We start from the raw sequence: 16,985 nt of genomic DNA on the forward strand, positions 1-16,985 counted from the left end.
CTTCACTATTAAACCTTTTAACTGCTGACAGAAAAAGAGATGCCATGGAAAGAATGCCATCCAAGAAACCTCATGCAGCAGGTATGCAGTAGTAGCTCTGCTGCTTTTATCCAGAGAACTTTATAAGCTTTGGACACTTAAAGGCTGCATTAAAAATCTTTAATATTCAGTAGCAGGTGTATATATTCAAACTGTTCTCCGCACAAAGCTTCAACTCTAGCTTAGTGCACCTACATGTTTTCTCCTCTCTTTGTGCAACTTCTACTCAAACTGTAAGAAGTATGGAACCATCTTCTGCTACCGGTGCCTTATCTTTTTTTAGTTGGTAGCTAATAGTCTCCATTAAGTCTAATACATACAGTTGCGTCAGTTTGAAAAGTGCTCATTTCAGTGAAACAGTAACAGTAATTTTAGGAAACAGTTTAAGCTTATGTACCATTATACTGATTTCAAAAGACTCAAGAGGCCAATGAAACCAAAGTTTCCAAAATAAAACCAAAATAACTATTGTGACACTCCATATCTGATTTCTTACATTGAGATAAGTTTTTTAAAACAGTTTGAAGAATGCACAGAATATCTTGACCATATTTACACATTACAAGGTTGTATCAGTAGCATCATGTTTTATGACAGCAAAATGAGAAGAGTCACCTAGTCAAAGTTACTGAGTCAACAGCACAAGAATGTAGAACAAGCTTTATCATCAAGTACCAGCTTAATTTTTTAATCATGCAGTTTTGTAATGAAAATCCATCTTTAACTGATCACTCCCGTGAATTTTACTTTCTCCTGCTTTCCAGTGTTACCTTGATAAAGCTTCCAGAGACAAGCCTTTAAGCTGTTCATAAGGAAGAATCTTTCTACTCTAAAGTAACACAAATACACTGTCTCCTCACTTTCAAGTTTGCTAACTGGTGTGATAACAGATTTAAAAATTTAACATCTTTGGCGAGTGGTAGTACAACACTGTCTAGGAGACTTCAGTACTGAATAGGCTCAAATAATTAACACAGAGATGTTACAATCGAAATAAGGAAGCAGTGATTTCCAATCAACTCTAAGTTAAAAAGGGAACACTGATGAACAATAACTACTAACAAAAATATAAATTAGCTCATTTCTCTCAGATAACACACTCCCCAAGGGGGCCTGGTCCACATATAGTTTATTGATGTAAGAAAACAATACAGTTAGTGTTAGATCCAACCACAAAGAGCAAAAGAATGAGTGAATGAAGGTTTTGTACAGTACATATAGGAAAATAAGATGTTTGTGACAACTATATATTTCTAAATAAAAAGGCTTCTAAATATATTCAAGTTATTGAAATCTACATGAAAACATATGGATGTTAATAGCAACAAGGTGCATAAAACCAAAACATCAAAATATTGAGCAACTCAATGAAGTACTAGATAAAACTTTGCTAACAATGCAAGATGTTTTACAATCTGCTTGAAATATCACCTATACCACACAGGGTAAGCTGAACATTTAGATTTAAGATCATACACAATATTAGCATTAACTTCAACAACTACAGGCAGGGAATTTTTTTTTTAAGCTGGCAAAGTGACTACTTCAAGAACATCAAACTCTCTCTAAACTGAGAACGTATCCAAATAAAATGCTGCTATCCCTTTCCAGATAAAGCCTTTCCTTTGACTAACCACACTCATTTAAGTCAAAAGCATGACAGCATTTAAGAACAATTTATATTACAATGTGACTAAAATAATGACATAATCCAGGTTTAAACATGATTTCGTAGGCAAACAAAAGAAGATTCTTCTTAAAAACTAGTTTTTATAAATGCAGAATATATTGCATGAGGAACTGCTGGTATTTTTTAAGAAAATATATTGTGCGATTGTGGCTACAATGCACTGCTGCAAAGCATTGTTGTTTCTTATAAAAACTATTAAAATAAAAAAAACTTATTTGAACGTAAAGAGTAAGAGAGCACAAGTCTTCCAACTACCTATGAAGAGCAGGATGGAAGTATCGCCAGTTTTTCCTGTGTTGACATTTTACTAATGATAAGTTTTGGTGACCAACTCACCAGCCAAAAAATAAATATTTTTTTAAAATCAGGTGCATATTTCAAAGCTGCTATTGCAAGTGTTTTAAATGTAATGGACTTAAAAGTGTATGTACCAAAGAATTATAAAAATGCACTATAGTTTGAGTTATTGTTACATAAAGAACATATTAAAAAGACTGTCAAAATAAGTAGAAAGGGGATCAAAACTGAACTAACTGAATTAGTGCAGTACTGTAGCCAGGCTTCTAAAATCAGATATAGAAAATATAAATAGACTGCTTTAGGTGATGATTCACCAGTGTCCAAAAAAGGAATAAGTATTGTGAAAGCTCAGTTAACTTGATCCAGAGCTCTGAGCAGTTCTTCACCCTGTAGCAGGTTTCTGTTGCCTTGTATGGGAGCGTTTACTTCGCAATCGTAACTCGTGAGCTGGGGTAGTCCACTTTCATCCATCGACTGCCCTAGAAGTTTACTTGCTATGTCTAAAGAGGGAGGGGAAGGAGAAAAAGTGCACTTTATTCACCATGCTTAACCTTCCCTCCAAAATTGTTCATAAAGGAGGCAAGTTTGGATATGGTTTTGTCACTCAGTTCTCTTTCACGCAGCCCCCCTCCACCCCCTCTACATATTAAAAGAGGATACTAACCAGTTGATAGTAGAATGATTGTCTTTTGCTCCACTCCATTTTGACCATTTGTTTTGCATCCCTTTACACGTTTCCAAGCAAGTGATGCGTTTCCTCCACGGTCACCTGTCTGCTGGAATAAAGACCCCTAGAAAGAAATAAAATAAGTCTTCTTTATTGAATACTGTATCTTTCTACCCCTCTTTGTCCCTCTTCCAAACTAGCAGTTCCTGTCACTAATTACTAACGTAGGCATTGTTACAATTTAACGTGGACTTCATTCAGAACGCGGGGAGAAATGTATTTCCAAGTATACTGGCCTTGAAAGTTATTTAAAAGAAAACTGAGTCACATTTCAAGACCTTACTTCCCTTACAGAAAACAATTACTAGATCCCGGTTATCATCAGTTACCATGCTTAAGATTAGCATGTACATGTACACATACACACCCATTTAATTGCCACTGCTCTTGTGTGAGTAAGCATCAGGTTTTCACTGAAGTCTCTAATGGTTTTCTACACTGGAATTAATAGCATAGACAGGAGATTCAGGAACCTCGGTACATCGATTCTATCTAAATTTAAGAGGTAAATTCTGCTTGCACTCCAGTAATGGCCACCAAGCCATGTGACCCAAGTCTTGTGCGGAATGCAGTCCTAAGCCATTCTATTGCAGATATGGCTCCTTAGCATACTGTTTTGACAGCAGCACAGAAGATATGGAGATTAGAAAGCTTTTAAGGGCTCCATATAATTAGGATAAGTAAGAAGAAGCTGCCACTGAAACAGATGGGATGGAAGGAAAAACAGCCATCTTAGTATCAAGTTTGCTAGCAAAAGTAGTTGAATCGGCAAAGTTTTGTCTTGTTAGTAGTACTGACTGCTGCAAAAAGAGGAAGAGGTATTTCAGGACACTGCCATTATCCCGAACACTTAAAATAGTAAAGAACATACGTTTTCAGGTTATAAAACATCCATGCAAGTCAAAAGGACAGTTGTATAATGGAAGTTGTAGTTAAACAACTCGGACTTAGAAGCTGCATTTCATCGTAAGGTCAGTCACCTACATTGTTGCTGGTTTATTTTTTTTACTGTGAATGCAATACAGCCCCTCATATTAAGACAGGTATAGCTCGTATCTTTTTCAATGTAATGATTTGGATCGTTATTTCATAATCTTACTATAACGCATCTTGCCCTTGTCTAATTCTCCTGTTTTCTAGAAAACTAAAGTAGCATTTTACTTTGGTCTTCACTTATTTTCACTCTTTGCAAAATAAGTCCCGCTTCCTTACAGCTTTGTTGTGGCAAGTTTTTGCACAATCCCAGAATACCATGTATCATAAGCCTGGACTTAACATCATTTTTCCTCTGTGCGTGTGCAAGGCCTAGTTCATCCTCTCAGAAATCCATTGTGGAGAAAGAAGCCAAACAACAAAAGCACTTGCTTGAAATAACATCAGTAAGACCCAGCTACATGGAATATTCAGTTTCTGACTGTGCAGAAACCATAAAAATATTTATAACACTTTTGTCAGATACAGAAAAAAGAAAAAGGTTTAGCAAAGGATGAAATTTGAACCTATAAGCATTAAAAAAGCCTGAACACTATTACAGCAGTTAATACAGAACCACTTGTGTTCTGTGTATTTAATGACATCCCATGCTATTTTGAGTATTTTATCAGCAACACTATATGACAGCTGTAGCACCATCGCATGAGAAAAAGGTAATAAAATTTCTTGCAGAGCTGTGAATTCTTACAGGGCTACTGGAAGCAACAGAAAAACACGCATGAAAGTGCAAAGCATTTAGCAAATGAAAACAATGGCATAAGTATGTTTTTTTTTTTAAATAAAGTCTACTTGCCTCATAGAAAAAAAATGGACATATAAAAGCTCTCAGCTCTTTTGCTCCTTTTCTCAATGGAAAAATGAAAACATAGAAAGAAGCATACGAACACTTTCTCCAGTATTGACAAATATGAATATTGAATTTGAATTCAGAAGTGAAATAAATATGCCAATTATAGATTTAAATGTGATATCTTACATTTGTGCATATTTTACTGAAGAACATATATGTTCACAAAAGAGTATCTTCTACCTAATCAAGAGATGTGCTTGGGTATAGAGGGCACTTTTGAAACAGCTGACAATAAAAGAGAACTAAAATCGGAGTATCTGCATATATGTGGGAATTTCACTATCAAACAATTATCTCTGATCCCAAGATTCCACTGCATACCAACAGCTAAACTCAGGAGTCTGCACTGACGCCTCATTTCAGAAATTGCAAGGTTAAAAAGTGAATATTTTAAAATGGTAAAACAAAACTCACAATTCCAACTGCCTGAAAAAGTGAACCATCATGTTCCATTTTTCGTTTTCTCTGAGCATTATGCAAAGCTAGCATCTTTGGATTTAGTTCTTCATCCATTGCAGTAGATCTAAGAAAAATTGATTCAGGCTGTTAAGAAGTTTCTACTATCCTCAAGCCATTCTTCTTTTGTGGACACTTACATACAATATCACAGAACTGAATTTACGAACTATACTACTTTTCTTTCATAATTGACTCATTTCAACAATCATCGTCTATGAGCATAGCAAATGTTAGCTTTTAATCTTGCTGTGAAGCTCAGAATGAGTTATAACAAAAATTTTAAAGTCTTTGCAGAAAAAAACAAAGCATAAAAGTTCGGCAATTCACTTTCAACAGAAAGAAGGGAGGGAAGGGTGAGGAAAAGTCTATTCTGAATATTTCTATGTACAGATAAAGCTTCTATGTATCAAAGGTCTGATGTTTGACTTTGTAGGATTTTCTGTCATGATAAATATCTGCTACAAATGCATCCATTATGAAATTATGTCCATCATTATGAAATACAGCTCGCTTTAAAAGTGATACATGTAGCACACAGACTGCAGTCGCCTCTTACCTCATAACGAAGCGGACAAGAAAAGCACCAGAAATATTGTGTGGGTATAACTACTTGTAAATTGCCTACTGCATTCTTTTAAAAAGGCTGCATGTCAGATACAAGAGCAGAACAAAATTATGAACACGGTTTGCATACAGCAGCTGCCTATCACATAAGGTGTTTATGTAAAAGCTACTGCGAAATTAACTTAAGGGAAGCTTACTATATCAAACAAGTTTGTTTGAAATGTCCAAATTTAAATGTATCAATTTCTACTTTGAAGTAGAATGCTGAAGACAACATACAACAGTTGGCAGTATTAAAAGTGTATTATATCTAATTTCTTCAACACATACTAGAGCTTAAGCTTCACTTTTAAAATACCTTTTATTCAGAGTGACTGTTAGCAAACTGGGCACTCCCGGACAAGATTTTTCTGTCTGATCCAATGTTCCTTTTCCTGCTCTGATCGGAGATGCAGTTCGACTCCTGTTCCCACCATAAGGTGATGCTGGGGCACTACTCGTTTCACTGATTATATGGACAGGAGATGACGGAACAATTAGCGTCTTCACATCATCCACGCGTTCTGTCACTGGTTTTATTTCATCAGCAGTACTTGATGGTGTCTGAGTCTGCTGAAATATGGTAATGGTGGCTGCATTTTGAGAGCCGGAAGAACTGCTTTCCAGCGGAGATAGCTGATCAAAGGATCGCAACTGGAAGTCATCATCCATTGGGATGTAAGGAGCCAACATCTCCAAATCTAAATCAGTTTCCTGAAAAACAGGAGAGGTAAAAATTATAAATACATCAGAACATCTCGGCTATGACTTCATGGCTTCATTAAGGCTCTTCCTTTTACCAAATCCTGACAACATTTTTTTGCAATTTATTTTAATAGAAATACTACATAAAAGAGGAAGGACATTCCTGAAGACATTCTAAGAGAAAGAGAAGCACACAGAGTACATATTAACATGATACAGAATTTTAAATTAATGTACATTACCTGAGTAGAGAATGGATTTTTTGCTTCTGTATCTATTGCAAAGAGTTTCTCCACTAATTCCAGTTTGAACTCATTAGCCATATCATTATCCACATCAAAGCAGTAGTCATTGGGACTACTGGGCTGTGAAAACAGTTTGAGTGCAGTTTTAAGTTTGTGTCATTTTACATTGTATGTACAGATTCTCTGAAAAATATTATAATGTAAAAACTAATTCTAAGCTAGAGTTGCACAAAATTAAAATGGGAAAGGAAAACACTTACATTTGTCAGTATGCATTCAAATTTACCCCACTTGGAAAGCACGCAATTAGCTGGAACCTGGAAGTAGCCTCTACAGTAATTTATTGCAACTTATTTGCTGTTTGCAGAAGTTGTCTCTGAACCATTCTTTTCTAGAAAGACCAATCCCAAGCTGCTCTTATTTCTATCAGGTGGTATTGCATGCATTTGCAAGACTCACTTTAATGAAAAGATAGTTCTTAGTATGAAAATGTATCTTTTTCCTCAGATCATGGCACGAGCTTAACTAAGCCACAACTTCAAAATAATTTTCAATTCCTGTCTTGGCTGCACCCTTAACCAGATTTGCTCCACAAGGCCCAACAGCACATACGTTTTAATGACAGTGTATCCAAATTACGTAACTAACCTCAGGTGAACTTTGGCTGGTACTTGCATCAGAAGGGCTGGTTGGTTGCTCTTGCACCTGAGGCATGGTAAAAGAAAGTTCGAGTGGCTCTGTGTTTGGCTCCAGCTTTGATACAACTTCTCTATTGAGTGCAGGATCAGCATTGCTACGGAGTGGCTTTGTAGTTTCAGAGGCAGGTAGTGGGGACATAGCCATATTTATATTCTGCAATTTCTCACTGGATGAGGGGAGCATTACATCGTTATACAAAGGAACTTCATCACATTGTTGTTCATCAGACTCTATAAAAATTAAAAGAAACCATCAACCTAAGTAACAATACTGAGCGTGTCTATGGACCTCATTAAATTTAAACAGTGGCTGAAATACCACTAGGCAAGTGATATTGGGAGGTTATTTTTTGAAATCTACTGTAAAATACTAACTTTACTAATTAGCACGCTCTTCAATTTAAACACACACCCACCATTACTGCTGAAATCTAGAGAGATAATTGTGTCTCCAGCAGCTGGGGCCAGCACAGTTAAAGCATCTGGTTCCTGCTTAAGTTTTTCAAAAAGGCTGTTGGTATCATCCAGGTCATCTTTGCTGAATATTTTGGTCATTTTCATTTCAGGAGACTCCACTGGTTTCAGCATACACTCAGTTTGTCCAAGGGAAAAAATCAAGTCTTTCTGAACAATTCCACTGTCAGACAGAGAGGAAGATGACTGTTAAAGAACAGCTAAAAGGAATAAATTCAAGCTTTACAGTTTTGTAAGTTGGAAAAACTAACAAACAAAAAAGCCCAACAAAAAAAAAACCCAACAAAACACCCAAACCAAACAAAAACCCCACACACACACCACAAAAAAACCCAAAACAAAACCACCACACACACCACAAAATACCAGGATAGGAGCTTTAAGAATTCTTTTTTTCTTACTCATTCTTTCCTCAAATGTAATAGACAAAGCAAGCACTAATTGTGGTGTCATCAAACAAAGTAACAAAAATAAACATGCTTTTCTGAAAGCATTGAGAAAGTAAGGAAAAAAAAAAAAGATATTTTCTAAAACACTTTGTTTTAAATGAATGTACAGTATGTTGATAGATTGATACTGGGACATTCGCTAAAGTTTTGAAAAACTAACTTAGGACTATTATACAGTTGCAGAAAAACAGTCAACAAGTCTGCCTTCAGTTGAAGCTTTCAATCAAAAGAGGAATTCCAAGGCAGAAAAAGATAAATGGGGTTAAGAAAGACACCATTACTGCTGCTCTGACTCCATGACTAGAAGTTACTAGTGAAATTAACTGCTCCAGACTGCGGACAAAGATTAGAGAGTTGTCTAGAATGCACACAAATTCTCAAATGCTTCCATCATGGCAGTCCAGAAGAGGCTGGCCCTATACTCATTTGCCTGCAAGAGTTCTTCCCACTGACATCACTAGATCAAAAAAGTGTTTTGTTTTCAAATACAATTCTTAATCTCCTAGGACTGGCAGTATTCTAACCAAGAATTTCACTGGTAGGAAAAATAGTAACATCATAACATATTCAACAGGGGACCACATTCTCAGTTGAAAAAAAAAGACGTAGTGCCATCAGTATCTGGCTTCATCGTCAATAAAAAAGATGACAAAGAATAGCAATGTCCACTCAACTTACCTCAACACATAGTTTACGCACACTATGCACTGTGGCTGAGAATTCTTAGTGTTGTATATAACAGTTGCTTGAGTTTCAACCCAGACATAGCCACCTTGTTTAGCAAGCATTCTGTACTGTCCTGTTGTCACCTGCCCTTTTGTGAACACTAAAAGCAGAAAGGACACCAGCTTTAATTACAGGCAGGAAAAGAACAAAACCATTTAAGATAAGTATTCACTGCAGATTCATATCTGCAGTTAAAAGAAAGCCCTCGTTCTGCTGCTGCTTTCCCCCGGTGATGTATCTCATCTCTTGTAGTTGGAGGGGTTTAAATACATCTTTTCACTTACTATCGTGGTGTGTTTTGGTCAGATGATCAGAATCCAGCGCATGATAGTACTCATAGATTGAGCGACCCAGGAGTTCCTCTGGCTCATACCCCATCAACTCTGTAATTCTTTAAAACAAGGGGAAAAATTGCTAAGTAAAAGCAGACATGGAGTAGCACAAATACAAGAGCATTTGGATGCTTGCACATCCAGAAAAATCCTAAGTCACTTCCATACACATTGGCAGCAATTTTGGTTTCCTGGGAGTTTTCAGTTTGGAATAAATTGCTATTTTTTATGCTTCTTTAAAAGAGAAATTTCAGCAGGCATGGGATTTTACTTCTCATTGAATATTTATAAATCATGTCCTGTGGTAGGATTAAGTAAATCCCTGCTTTCTAGACTTCTTTTTTTTTTGCTTAAAGGTAGACCAGCTACTTATGGACTACATATCCAGCTTACACAAATATGAGAATTTAATAAAAGACATGCTTCAACAGTTTTAAATCTGCAACTATAAGAAATTAGGAATTAGATTTATTCTTCCCACTGTCAACCACTGCCAGCTTTTAAAGAAAACAGTATTTTCTTCAGCCCCCAGAGGGCACTGCTAACCAGGGGAACACATTTATTTTGCCCTATTCTACATGCAGAATGTGACCAAATAAGTATCTTCTATGTGACACCAGTCGTCACATAAAGGTAAAGTTACTGCAGAGGACAGAAAATAACCCGCACTAACATCTCTTTGCATCTAAACTGCAGCAACTAATTAGAAGTTCATTTTTGTTATAAAAAAAAGGAAACAGGCAGTAACAATACCCAATTAAAAACACAAAAAAAACCCCAAACAAACAAAAAAACCCCAAACAACCTCAGACCAGTGATTTCCTACACTTCTGTTTTTCAAATTTGTCAAGCTAAGTTTCCAGAGGATAGTAAGAGCAGTCTTATGTATTTGACTACATCCATGATTTGTACCAGAACACAAAAGTCTCATTTTCAATGGCAGATGTATTCTATTAGAAGTACAGCTGAACCTTTGGGGTTTTTTTGGACTAGACAAAGCAGATGCTGATCTCCTGAGGAAGGGAGAGGGAGGAAGTGGTAGCAATAAAATGCATCTGACAAGTATTACACACACACTCTCTTCAGTCACCAAAACGCACAACCATCTTTGACAAACCTAAAATCCTTCCTGTTTTTTCCAGTGTCCAGAAGTATCTTCTCATTTCTATTTAATTGCTGCCCCTACACTAAAGACCAGTTTGAACAGGCAGTTAACTGCAGGCAAAGGATTTATTCCAAAGTAATAACCCTGCACCCTCCTTAGATTTAAACATCTGGCTTTTAAATAAGACATCCCCATCAGTTAGTAAAAGCCAAAGCATCCCAGTGACAATTCCATTGCACAGATGAATCAAGTTAACAAGTAAGACTACATAAACGTATAAGGCCAACATTAGCCAACGTGTACCAACCCTGCAAATCCTTCAAATTAATTCGTTAAGTACAAAATATATATTACCTTTCATCACAATAGGAAAATTTCATATCAAGACTGTGACGACTGAGGAACGTTTTACTGTCCAAGGGGACCTCAATGTTTGATGGATGAGGAATAGGTTCGCAGATCAACACCAGACACGTCATGGGAGGCTTTTTGTAGCCACAGTGAGTTTGATTACCGCATGTGTCGTATACACGAATGTGTCCCGTGCAGTGCAGTACCTATGGGAAAGTTGCATTTTAAAAAGAGACCAGGTCCCTGTCTGTCAGACAATGCAATCATATTTCCATTAGCACACCCGGAGCAGAGTCCTTCCCCTCCCCTCCCCACCCCTCGATGCAATAGCAACAACAGAAAGGCAGCAGTGCTTTCAAACGGGTGGCTAAAGGAGAGCGGCAGTTCTCCTCCTCATGCTACGCAGACTGCAATGAGTACACAACTCTTTCCCCTTGGGCGCCGGCTGAAGCAACACTAGACATTTCTGCATTTCTGTGAACTGTTCCTCTTTGAAAGTTACATTAATGACGATACCGATAAGCAATTGCCTCAGCAAAAGGTATCTTACTATTTAAATATGAAAGTTATGGTAATAGTAGCAACCTCCATTTTAGATCTTCTGCAGCAGTGACATTAGAGATCAAATATATTTCAAGACACAAGAAGTTTTGCATTTTGTGGTTTTGGTTTTTTTGTTTGGTTGGTTTTTTTAACCATTCTGAAGTAGAAATTGTTCACAGACAGCAGCAAAGAAGAAAGAAGTTGTTTGATCCAGAATAACTAAATTTAAGTTATAAAAGAGAATTGTGACCCATAATACCACTCGATACAGTAAAAGGTTACTTTTTGTCCAGAGGAGAAAATGCATTCACTGCAGAAAGTTATCAGGCTGGGCTCTTTTTGTTCCAACTGTTACAAAAGGGATAGCCAGCAGCCTCAGAAAGAATGGTATTGAAGTCCTTCAGAGAGACCTCAACTGTCACATTTACAGCGTCAAATCAAAAGAAATCATGTACCAGCATAAGTGGTGTCAAGTATTTTTTTTCTTGGAGGAGAAGGCTTTATGCAAACATATTTAGTAATTATAATTTCTAGTAAGTAAGTGACCTCTAATTTAAAATGGGGAATTCATTACGAGAGTTTTGAAAAACTAATTTTAAAACATTGTTTCAGTTACCTCCGTGATGTATTCAGCATTAAAATGCAGCATATTGAAGCACAATCATTAGTTAAGTACTTAGTGAAACTCAAGCTCATTACATGAAGTAAAAATGTTGAAATATAGTGTTATGCCATCTGAAGAGAAAGCTGCCAAACTACGTAAATATTCCTTTGCATTAGTTACCTTCCACGTAGCAGACTTTATATTGACTGTTCTTCCCCTGCTAGTCAGTGTACACTTCATTCTGAGAAAAAAGCTGCGCTCCGTGTTTTGCTCTTTGCCCTTTTTCACAGGACCTAGCAAAAGCAAATAGTAAACCAATTCTTAAGCTCTTGGATCCTCTTCCAAAGGCATAAAAAAACCCCAAACCATGTTATAGAACTCTAAGACTACGGGAACACCCAAAAAATAAATTAAAAATTGATAAACCTAACAGCACTTTTGATAACAATACTTTTCAGAACAAGTTTTACTGTAAGGTAGGCAAAAAACTGAAGTTTCAATGTTTTAAGATCAGTATCATATTTGTAGCCAACTCCACACTCCCAGATGTCAGGAAAAAGGGGTGGGGAGAAAGAGGGACTGATTGAAAATTTAATATATTTTAAAATTGTGACAAAGGACAAGAAAAGCATGTACAGAACAAGAAGTACTGTTGAGTTGGTTTCCACTGAAACAGATCATTAACTCACTGCAGGAAGGTTCAAATCAAATATGTATTGGGCCCATAGCTCTTCAGAACTGCAGTATTTTAAGTTTTTCAATTCAGAATTAACAACTCTGCTGTTTACATGCATCCAAATATTTCCACAGTGATTTACACTCTTAGAGTAAACAGAGACCAAGTTTTTAAACACATTATCATCATTATTGGGGAAAAATAAAGTCAAGAAACCCTAATACAAATTAATATTAGCAGCACTAATTTGTTAGCCTTACTTGCTAACAGCAGGCTTTAAGTTAAGTTTTTGCCTTTACAGGGGAGAACCTTTCAGAGTCAATTACTAGCTAGGCTATTCTGGGCAAAGAAAATGCAAACTGATCCTATCAGGAGAGCTGCAAGCAGCTCGCTGTTCGTGGAAGAAGCAAATAAAGCACCTAGGATAAGGAGCAGTGGAAAAGCAAGTTTGCTGAGGCATGCTAAGGAGTGAGTACCAAATCATGGTAGAGGATGGAAGTTTAGAACATGTGAGCTCACTCCTGATACAAGTTTATACAATAATTTGCTCTTATCCTCCACAGACAATAGTAGCTATGAAATTCTTCACGGTGGCTTGCACTGCAACTAGTAGTTAGACAAAATTCATCAGAAGAACGTTGAAGTCCCTATGCTACATTGTCTATTGCTTCTAGCAGAGGCAAAGACTAACAGGGACAAGCCTACTTTATGCCACATTAAAATATCCTCAATAAAGTAGGGGGCGGGGGAAAGAAAGAAAAGCAGAGTTCAGAGAAGCAGCCAGAACTTACTTCATTCAGTGTTTTTAAAATAGTTAAACCAATCTAGAAACCCATAGTTGAAGATCACACAACATTATTGTTACCGAGTCCTGATGCTTAAGGCTCTGCTTTAAGAAGCAACTGTAAAAGATGTAGCAACTTTCTCAAGTCTGATTCAGCATTGGACATTATTTTTAAAATCCCCAGCTTTGGAAGTTTAAAAAGCAACTTCATAAAAATCAGAATGCAGTTCAGTTCCTGCCAGTCACATTTATATTCATTTGCATCTGTACAATCCCAAAGGGGAGTATTTAATACTCGATTCAAAACCAAAATAATTCCGCTGATGTAAGAGCTGTAGTAGAATGCAACCTGGGAATACTAATAAATCTAAAAATGTACTATTATTACTGTAATTTAGACTTTTGTCTGCCAACTTCATTTGGGAAACAGATTTTGTAATAATGCTTTCCAGACATCTTATTCCAGTCTGGTCAATTTAGACACACTAGAGTTGGTTTGAATGAAACTCAGTAAAATGACATTTTTAAGAATAAGGTTTTGCAACAGGACCAGTTTTTACACTGCCTTAGTGAAGTTGTTTCCCCACGCCCCCCAGATGCATTATTGCATTCCAAAGGCGGGGGGAGTCTAATCTAGCCTTAGAAACATACTTCAATACTAAGGGCAGACAAGTTTAGAAAATGCTTACAAAATCAAAGTCGGGGCCCTTAATGCTATGATATCTTATCAGGTCTCTTCCACTGCATTAAATAGAACGACAACATAAAAGACTTCTGATTTACAGTGCTACAAGAAAGCAGAGGTCAGGCTTGGTAATTTATCACTATCTAGATTCAGAGTCCATATAACCCTTGTTTGATGAAACAGGAATTAGAGAGGTCAGATTTTAGGCTTCTAAGAACTGAGTAAAGCAGATTTGTTCGAGGCATGCAGGCTGCCAAGCCTTTATAGTCATTAACAAACCTTTAAAAGACATAAAAGCAGTAATTCATGGGCATTTGTTAAATTCAAAAGCATACAGAATATGTGAACACAGTGTTCTACTCCCTCGGACAGAGAAAAGAAGAGTCAGAAATCTGTGAAAAGATACCAATTTCATGCACCAATTAAAGGGTGCAGAGAAGCATCAATCCCAAAGCCCTTTTTGGGGCTGTCCAAGTATTCCCCAATTAGTTTTTTGGTGTCCTAAACATAGGATCTTTTTCGTGTCTTAAGTATACCACCACAGATTTCTGGAAGAAAGCATTTACTTTTAAGTTGTCCTGTAAAGGCAAGCCCAGACCAAGACAAATGCACCAATTTAACGTCTCCATATTCTTCTATAGCAATCGCTTAAGATAATTCTCATTCAACCTACCTCTAATTTTATTCCTGCAGACACACTAATTCTTTCCACTCTCAATAACTCTGTTTTAGTCATTAATTTTGTTTTAGATTAAAGAGTACTAATGAAGTCTCATCTCTCCTACAATTAGGATATTGCCAAAACATTCTAGTTATATCTGTTGTTTGTTAGTATCTCTGAACAAGGTTTGTTTTGAGATTTAAACAGCAAAACATACTAGTTTGTTCTCTCAACACCTTTTTCTGGCAGACATCCAACTGTACTAATGCCAACAGGAACTATCCTCAAGTAAATTAAATCAATTTTTTCTTTCTTCTCACCATTTCTATGTGTAAGCATTTCTCTCAGCTCTTCGTGGTCACATGGATGAGTGAAATCAAATACACTGTGCCCCGTCAACTCAAACTGCAAAAAAATAAGAGGTATACGGGTGTCTAACTTTACACATACAGAAATGTAACGACTTTCATAGATTTGAAACAGTCTTAGGAAATGTCAGTATTTCACCTGAGTGAGTCCCATACACTTGTTCACATTTTCAGACATGTAAATCATGTCCCCATCTTCGGACAGAACCATGACAAATCCATCAAGAGCTTTCAAGTAGAAGCAGTTCAGCTCCTTCTCCATTTTGGCTTCCGTCTCCAGCTCACCTACAAGCAGCCACAGATTTTTCATTTAAGTAAACATCAGCCATTCTTCACTTACCATCAGGAATGACTTCTGGCACCAGTCTGCAAGAAGTCAATCTTGCAGGACTGTTCAAAACTAGTATAATTCACTTAGATAAGTGATCAATTAAATTCGTCAAGCTCTAGTAGTGGTATCACAAATCACAGAAAATGAGAGTGAGGTTAGACTTCTGTGTTTTTATGCATAAACCAATAAACCTTCCACCTTAAGGAGAAAGTCTACATGGCAAAAACATTACCATTTATCTCAAAAGGCATAACATACATTTCTCAGGGGCTTCCTAGGAGGCATTTCAGAGTATGGCTACCAAAGTTACTCCTCCATATGGTATAGGTAGGCATGCATGAGTACAAATAACCAGTACAGCATCCATAGCATGCTATACAGACACTGGTTCATAAGCCAACTCAGATACTCCTGTAGTTGCATGGGAAGGTGTACTGCAGAGACAGACATATCCTCAGCTAACTTCACCTTCAGAGGAGCACAAGTTACAAAAAAATTCCTTGCAGTTTACATTAAGGAGAAACACCTACAGTTAGCTAAGCCTGCCTTGCACCAACCACCTACAGTTTAGAGGAAAGCACAGTTGTAGCAACCAACTCTAGGGGGAAAAAAGAGGGTTAAATGAAAGAAATTAACTTTGGGAGAAGGGTCAAATAGCTGAGACTGAAAATGGCACTGTAGCTGTGATAAGCCAACTGGGATCATCAGAACAGAAAGGGAAAAACAAAGTCTGTTGAACAGCAGCCAGATTTTTCCTGTGCCATCACCAATAGCCTATTTATACTGTAAGGTCTTCCACTTTTCCATAGAAAGGATGCAACTATTAACGTATTTATTTATTTAACTGCTGACAGGTTTGAGAAATAGCTTCTTCCTCAGAATACCTCCAGTTCCTTTTCCAGATTCTGCTATGTTATTCGCTTACCAGCATCTAGCAGCTTTCTCATGCGCAAGTAGCTGATGGTCAGTCTCATAATGGATGCCTTGTCCAGGTGTGCGCTCACAGTGTGGGGCAGGGGCAGCTGATGAGCAAGCTCGTAGAATACTTCCGATTCCTTGCTCCTTCGGCACCGGGCTGCATCTCTTGACTTCTCTTTTCTGCGTTCCGAGCTAATCCTATATAAACAAAGTTTGGGGTTAATACAGGAAACAGAGTTCTCTGTGCAAGTTAAATATGAAACTAAGCTGTCCAGTAGCCAATTAAACAGTTATCAAAGTTGAATAATTTAAAACCTCAATTTAAAAGTGTAAATGCAATTCTGTGTATAGAGTTCTGCCGTGGTTGGGCTCTGCCAGAAGTAAATTCAAACCCACAGAGCCTTCCAACAAGATCAGTTCTTCAAACAGACATCTACATACTCAGAACTGTTCCTGAAGTGCCTCTCTCATACCTTGACTGCTGCCTCTCTAGCCTCCAAATCCTGTCTCCCTCCTCTTTCCTAACCCCTTAAGTCCATTCAAAATACTACAGTGTAAGTTACTTCCAGCTTGATGCTCGAGTAGTACCGTGAACACTCTCCAAGTTCTTCCCTTTTCTCCATCCCTACAAAGCCCACCTAACAGGTCAGATAAGCAAGGATATTGACT

At 37.2% G+C, this 16,985-nt stretch overlaps 1 protein-coding gene across 1 annotated transcript in view; it reads right to left on the bottom strand.

Moving 5' to 3' along the window:
- Positions 1-1,151: 1,151 nt before the first annotated feature.
- HIF1A (hypoxia inducible factor 1 subunit alpha) overlaps positions 1,152-16,985 on the bottom strand; it is a 29,990-nt gene continuing 14,156 nt past the window's right edge. Inside the window, exons 2-15 of the mRNA XM_075503787.1 lie at positions 16,324-16,514; positions 15,207-15,352; positions 15,020-15,104; positions 12,074-12,186; positions 10,750-10,952; positions 9,243-9,349; positions 8,911-9,058; positions 7,726-7,946; positions 7,260-7,540; positions 6,609-6,731; positions 5,981-6,375; positions 5,014-5,122; positions 2,694-2,820; positions 1,152-2,529 (exon numbers count right to left, since the gene is read on the bottom strand). Of these exons, the coding sequence (XP_075359902.1) occupies positions 2,378-2,529; positions 2,694-2,820; positions 5,014-5,122; positions 5,981-6,375; positions 6,609-6,731; positions 7,260-7,540; positions 7,726-7,946; positions 8,911-9,058; positions 9,243-9,349; positions 10,750-10,952; positions 12,074-12,186; positions 15,020-15,104; positions 15,207-15,352; positions 16,324-16,514 (2,401 nt within the window). The 3' untranslated portion in view covers positions 1,152-2,377. The remainder of the gene's footprint in view (positions 2,530-2,693; positions 2,821-5,013; positions 5,123-5,980; positions 6,376-6,608; positions 6,732-7,259; positions 7,541-7,725; positions 7,947-8,910; positions 9,059-9,242; positions 9,350-10,749; positions 10,953-12,073; positions 12,187-15,019; positions 15,105-15,206; positions 15,353-16,323; positions 16,515-16,985) is intronic.

This window comes from Mycteria americana, chromosome 5 (genome assembly GCF_035582795.1).
Source record: "Mycteria americana isolate JAX WOST 10 ecotype Jacksonville Zoo and Gardens chromosome 5, USCA_MyAme_1.0, whole genome shotgun sequence".
NCBI classification, from domain to species: Eukaryota; Metazoa; Chordata; class Aves; order Ciconiiformes; family Ciconiidae; genus Mycteria; species Mycteria americana.